The 7256-nt window shown below is 35.4% G+C and overlaps 1 protein-coding gene across 1 annotated transcript in view; it reads right to left on the reverse strand.

Moving 5' to 3' along the window:
- Nucleotides 1–3420: 3420 nt before the first annotated feature.
- LOC107703042 (rap1 GTPase-activating protein 1-like) overlaps nt 3421–7256 on the reverse strand; it is a 57241-nt gene continuing 53405 nt past the window's right edge. Inside the window, exons 21-25 of the mRNA XM_016505535.1 lie at nt 6472–6607; nt 6163–6274; nt 5927–6018; nt 5614–5661; nt 3421–4105 (exon numbers count right to left, since the gene is read on the reverse strand). Coding sequence (XP_016361021.1) covers nt 5653–5661; nt 5927–6018; nt 6163–6274; nt 6472–6607 — 349 coding nt within the window. The 3' untranslated portion in view covers nt 3421–4105; nt 5614–5652. The remainder of the gene's footprint in view (nt 4106–5613; nt 5662–5926; nt 6019–6162; nt 6275–6471; nt 6608–7256) is intronic.

A 7256-nucleotide genomic window follows, 5' to 3' on the forward strand; every position in this document is an offset into this window, starting at 1 on the left:
ACATCCATAGCATTTCAAGTTTTGTAATAACCACATACAGCCAGTAGACCACACAAAGATCACAGGCATTGATGTATATCTCAACTCATTCAGCTATTTAAATCGAAAAGTAGACAATCAGACACACATGTTCAATGAAATATCACACTCAAGTTTATTTGTTTCAGATTTTCTGGGCAGTATGTACAAAAAAGCAGTATTTACATTGATGATTGCACAGGAAAAGGTCACAGAAGCAGCAGCTAAAAGAAAAGCATAACAATGTCTAAAAATTCATACCCTGTCATCGGCATGGATTTTGTGCTGCATGTTTTATTCTCCAGACAAATTCGACTTCTAAACAGGAACAGCAATTACAGTTATGTACATGGCCACTGCAAATAAATGGTGCTAGAATCATGATTCACCACAAGGGGGCACAGAAGCCCTGCGCAGCGCAAACAAAAGCATATTTGAGCATTTTTATTGGTACACAACTGATACCAGGACCTCTAGAGGTTGTAGTTATGGTGTTAGTAATTCTCTGTAGTTATTGTTATGATGTACAGCCTTTTAGTCTGGTATGAAACAGAAAAAAAAATAAAAATAAAATATATATATATATTATTTGCTTTTTTAATGCAACATCTCACAATGGCTGTGTCCAAAACCTCAAGCAGCTGCCTAATCAGTCTAAAAATTCACAAGCATAACGAAACTGCTTTCAGACAGACAAGATTATTTAATGTTTTTCAAATAAGTCTCTTAAGCTCACCAAGGCTACATTTATTTGACAACAATACAGCAAAAACAGTAATAATGTGAAAAACTTTTCTATTTTAATATTTTTTTAAACATATTTTATTCCTGTGATGGCAGCTACTCCAGTCTACAGTGTCACATGATCCTGCAAAACATTTTTCAGGTTTCGGACACAGCCAATGTGTCATCAGGACAGATCAATTATGGGAAATGTATAAAACAAACATGGATCAGCTATGAGAACTACATAACATTTTAATGGTGTAGGACAAGATGGTATAAAGGCAGTTTAATGGAAGCCAGTAAGGCCAATCATTTATCATAAATACATTACAAAAAATTCTGCTAAGCTTTCCCCGTCATATATTTTGACACTTACAGAGTAAGGCAACCCCAAACCACTTGGCCATATTTAAGCTCCATTCAATGCTTTTTGCCTTTAACAGAAAGAGCAAACATCACATTGACTGATTTTTGGCATTAATGATTGGTTTATAGATTAGCAACAGCACATTTGTGTGCTCAAAACTCAAAAGTCCTGTCTAGACTGAGTGTTTAAAAGAGGACTGTCACCTTGGCACACAGTTCAGACATCAAACGATCTGTATGTTCAAACACAAAGCAAAGAAGAGCCAGTTTGAATTGAGTCAACATAAGGAAAGTATCTCCACTAGGGATTTTTATACAGTTTCCTTTATGAAAAACAAAGAGAAGAGTCATCATAAGGAATGAAACTCAAGACCCAAGACATTTATCATAGGCTGCTTATGTGGCAAACAATCGACATGTCCAATTGGTGAAACAAAGCTGAGCATAAACCATGACTTTAGTCCTGGTTGGTTAGCTGGTCAGGAAACTAAGCTGAATTAGTATGTTAACTCACTGTTGTTGTAACACTGACATGGATGCACATATCATCTGTTTGAGGGTAAGGTAAGGCATCTGCAATGTCTAATCTAATATATTCAGAGGGCATCTGTCACACTTCACGAAACTGTCATGTTTTGATGCTAATCAAATATGAATATTTTCTTTGAGTTGCACTCATTAAAATGCTGCATTTCTCCATGCACAAGTGATAATGGCAGATAAATACATTATTTAAGAGTAACGGCACCCTCCAGTTTCTGACAAATTCTCACCAATAAATATGAGCTACACTATTAGGGGCGTAACGGTACACGTATTCGTACCAAAAATGTTCAGTACGGGTCTTTCAGTTCGGTACACATACCGAACAAATACAGCATTGTTTTAACCACTGTACAAGTTAAATTTCATTGGGAACTTCCAGTTTTATATATTGTTACTTTTGATATGAAACAAAGTCTCATCTTTAACATTTTTTTCAGGAAATACAAATTTTTTTTTACAAAAGCAACATTTTGACATTCTTTGATGTGGCCTGACAGATCGCTGTATAAACGTCTCAGTTAAAACGGCAGCACAGAGCGCAAGTGAGCGCGATCATCCCTTACTCTTTACTACTAGTTTTAACGCCAAATAAACATGAACAAACATCTCATGCAATCGCTCAATCAGTTTCAACCGCAGAAAGACATCAATAAAACAGCTTGTAAACAACAAGTCATCAGTGTCCACAGCTTGTTAGTTAGAGAAATGAAAGAAGAGCATTTCGTGAAATATTAGACTATATACTCATATTTTACTTTACCTGTTAGTGAGGTCTAAATTATTTAATGTATGTTTAAATAAATCTGTTATGAAACAAGCTATGACAGCTAGGTAGGCCTACTGTGTAAATGAATATATTTCAACAACAAATAGAAATTTTATCATTTAGAAGTTAATTTAAAAACTGCATTATGTGCAGCTTACATGTTTGCATACAATTGCATACAAAGTTGAGTGTTGATTATATTTTAAAATAAATAGTAATTAAATTTAAGTTTGGGCTCTGTAGTTAATTGTAACCTTATAGTAATGTAAAAGTAGTTTAGAGCATAAGCTGAGGTCGATTTTTATCCCTATAAATTGTAATTGTAATGAAATTTATTGAAAGAACAATTTGTTCAGTAAATCACGGTTTAGTAAAAAAAAAAGCTATTTTATGTTTAGTTTTTTCCTCCTGCTGTACCAAAACCATACTGAAACGCGACGTCAAAAACGGGGTACGTACCGAAAGGTCATGTTTGTGTACCGTTACACCCCTAATTTACATATATACAGTATATAGATAAAAAGAAGCTAGGGATGCACAGTATCAATACAATATCAGTTATTGGCTGATATTAGAAATGTCTTAATTCATCAGCACTGGCCGATATTGGATATATAATTGTTCGTGCTTTTTTTTTTTACTCTATTTATTAATTTACATTACCTTTTTACCATCATCTAATGCTCAAAAACTTAAAAAACACCTAAAATGTAACACTGTTAAATGTAATATTTAACAAATTTCAAAATAAATATACATTTTCATACTGTATATTATAATGCTGTGATACCTTAATTCACTTGTAGCATTTAAAAAAGTTAATTTATGTTTGTTATTTCTTTACAAAATAGTATAGAATTTTAATATCGGCCATAACACGAAATTATTAGCAGCTTATCGGTAATGCTATATTTTTTTATATCGGTGCATCACTATGCATTTTAACTGAACTAAAATATCAATCATTGATAAACAAGATCTTTTTTTTTTCTTTGAACTTTTGGAGTGATGTTACTCTTAAATAATGTATTGCACAGCTACAATGAACATCAGATCAAGGGTTTTCACACCTGAAATCTGAACGACAGAACATCAATATCAGAATATGAGACATGGTTTGGTCTCTATGGCCCTGTCCTAAATAGCGCATTAGATGTGTACTGTAATTGCAGTGAAGTCCTCGAGACCGTAGCGCCTCCCATTTGTCATTTTAGGGTTTCAGAATGCTCTATCCCTGTTGCAGAGTCCACCATTTGGGACAGGGCTAAAAAGCTTTCGTCGTGCAAGCAGATGAAATGTTCTTTAGGAGACAAACTTCACAGAACTGAATTTTAGCACAGTGTTAGGACCTCAAATAACCTGCTAGTTTAGCCACTCACCAGCACAGTGGTGTGTCAGTAGATGCTGCTACAGAGGAGGTTCTCATTCATTTACTGATGTACTCATAAGGGGAGAGGGCCAATCCACAGTCTCTGGCTGCTTGTAACCAACTCCTTCCTGTTTCTGGTCAAGTCTGCAAGGGAAGTGAGTGTCCTGATGGAGGTATGGTCACATGATTGTGGTTCTGGGGCATGTACATGTTGTCACTTCTGCAGCCAACTGTGGTCATCATCCTCTTCTTCATCAAGTAACGGCATAAACTCCAGTTCTCCTTTTCTCTCTAAGGTGTTTCTAATGGAAATGCTGTTTGGACAATAAGGTTTGGAACAATAATCAGGTCACTGACACTGCATTAGCATGAACAACAAGTTAAAAATGTACAAGAGTTGTCACATACACTGCATAAACTAATTACATACATTATCAATGAAAATTAGCATTTTGTATGTATTTTATGCTCACCAAGGCTGTATTTATTTGGTCAAAAATAGTAATATTGTGAAATATTATTAGAATTACAACAGTTTCTATTTGAATATATTTAAAAATGTAATTTAATCCTGTGTTGGCAAACTCCAGTCTTCAATGTCACATGATCCTTCAGAAATCCTTTTAATATGCTGATTGGGTGCTCAAGAAACACTATCAATGTTAAATAATAATACTGCTTAATATTTTTGTGGAGAAGTTCAAGTTGATACATTTTTGATAGAACATCTAAGCATTAATTTTAAATAGAAATCTTTTGGAACATTATAAATGTCTTTATCACTTTGGATCAATTTACTGCATCATTGCTGAATAAAAGTATTAATTTCTTAAATAAAAAAAGCTGACTTACAAAAACAGGGCTGCCGAGCAAAACACAATACATTTGAAATGTTCAGGTACTGAGACAGAGGTTGCATTTACCAAAAATTGTTCATCATTTCTGAGCAAATTTTGAAAACACTAACAATATCTCAAAATGTTTTCCATCATTTAAGTAGAAAAAAATTATGTGGTCTATCTTTTGTAAGTTTTCCGAAATGTATTCTTTCATTCAGCCTTAAAAAAATAGCATGCTTCATATGCAAATGATCCAAAATATGTACCACTTTAATGCACTGGTCATATACTTGCAGAACTTTAAAAGAGTGTCTTAAAGGTGCAATAGGTGATTGTCTTCAGAAACATTTTTTGTTATGCTGGTTGAAAGTCTCTTCACATCCCGATAGCAATCATTAAGTTAAGTGGTCTAAATGTATTTATCTGTATTTATATATTCTGTGGAAGGCGTAGGACCATGAAATGTGCGTCCAATCAAAACGCTCGGTCTGAGCATTTTAATTGGCTTTCCTACCTGCCTGTCAACGTATGTATTAGCATACCTCTATGCACCCGGTTCGCGCAGACAGGATACGTCATCAGCGTGTCGCGCACGCTGTGCAGACAGAGCGAGAATGGCAGACAAACATCATCAACCCGATCTTCCTCTGAGCAGGGGAAATCCGTGAAGGGAAAAATGAAGTTTACTTCACTTCGGAACATGGGCTGGAATTGGGAGCCGCTGATGTAGCCTATTGTAGTATTGTTGTCTCTGGTATTCTGTTCTGTGAGTGTATAGGCGTTCAGGGGGCGTGGCTTTGGACGGCAATTGCAGGGAGGGTGGGACGTTCGCTTTCAGTGCTATCAGGCTAAAGTTAGCATTTTCCAAGATCTCCTACTGCACCTTTAATATTTAATATAGGCTATACAAAAGACTAGATTATGAGTTTACATCTTCAGTTGATGAAAGAAAATGAATTCAGTCATGATACAGTACATCTAACCTGTTGATGGACGTCCATGAGGCAGTCAATCAGGAGGGGCTAGCAGTTCTGCACAGATGCACACACAATAACAGAATCACAACAGACAGAAATAAAGGGCGGCAGAGTGCACACACTCACCCAATAACTGATTAATGAAGCTGACATCCTTTATGTGCAAACTGTGTGTATAATACATACACTGCTGTTCAAAAGTTTGGAGTCGATAAGATTTTTTAATGTTTTTGAAAAAAAAAAAACCAGTTGCTGTATCTTTACACTAAAGCAAATACTATTAAATTCACTATGTTTAGACTAGGTTAGTAAGACTCACAGATGTGGACTTGTGGTCATGCGGTCGCTCAAGTTTGATGCGGATGTCTGTACGGTTCTGCTCCTGGTTCTTTCCACCATCTGTTTTCCCAGCTGGAAACATAAGAACATTTATTTAATAGATAAAAACACAAACATAATCTACACTACTACACAAAGATACACCAAATATGTTTTATTTTTATAAATATGTTAAGGGTGTGAGTGAAACTATTTTGTACAGCTTGTTTCTCTCACCAGGAGAGCTCCCTCTGCTGGTTGTACTGGCAGTGCTCATGTTGTCCTCCAGCCATGTGCTGTATGTTAACGAGTCTCGTTTATGAGGAGTATCTGCTGATGACAGACTCTCCTGAATGGGACAAATACAACAAATTGCTCTAGCAGACATACTGACAAAACATATGAAGTCTGTCTTAGTGTTTTTTTTAAATGGTAGTCTCTACTGTGGAACATGTTTGTGCCAAAGAGAGTTTGCATGCAAGGACTGTGTAGTTTCTAGAGATGTTCATTACTTGAATGTGTTGACGATAAATGTGCTTTTCTCACCATGCCGGTGTCATAGTCCTCTGTGGCCTCTGTTTCATTCTCCTCTACCACACTAGCAAAGCTGCTGGCATTAGAGGAGGAGCGGGACAGATCATGAGCCTCAGGAATGGAGGGAGCCTGGCAGTACATGCTTGAGCTACACACACATACATACATACAAAAACATGTTCTTAATGCCTTTATCTGTAACAAGCAAGAAACTCCCATAGTTCTTGTTGTCAGATCGCTTGCATCCACCAAAACACACAGCCAGGGTTCAGTAGCAAACCCTATCAAGCACCAAATATGAGCAAAAACTGACAATGTTCAAGCAGTGAACTTTTTTTTTTCAGCAAATTTTTTCTCATTCATTATCATGTCTTTTTCACCACATCTCAAATGAAGGAAGTGATTGTAATTAAATTTTAAAAAATGTTCTCCACATTTTGTATAATTAACAAACAGCCTTTTTGGACACAGCACAGCATAAAACATTCTACCTTTTTATTTATCATCTCAAACTTGCTCTTCATTAACACAGGTGTCTCCTTAATAAGCAAGTACAGAATTTTTAGATTATCTATAGAGATTTTACACACATTAAATATATATAATAATTTATATTTTATCATGCTTTTTCGTAGATTAAGATATAAGATCTGGGTTTGGGGTTTGGGAAAAACAATTTAATCTACACATTAAAATACATTTGAAAATAAGCAAAAATAAGTAAAGGCATAGTAAGAATTTTCAATTTAAACAATTTTTAACAAAACGTTGAAATCAACCCTTGAGACATAAACGCA

The sequence above is a fragment of the Sinocyclocheilus anshuiensis genome, unplaced genomic scaffold (assembly GCF_001515605.1).
Source record: "Sinocyclocheilus anshuiensis isolate Anshui unplaced genomic scaffold, SAMN03320099.WGS_v1.1 scaffold883, whole genome shotgun sequence".
NCBI classification, from domain to species: Eukaryota; Metazoa; Chordata; class Actinopteri; order Cypriniformes; family Cyprinidae; genus Sinocyclocheilus; species Sinocyclocheilus anshuiensis.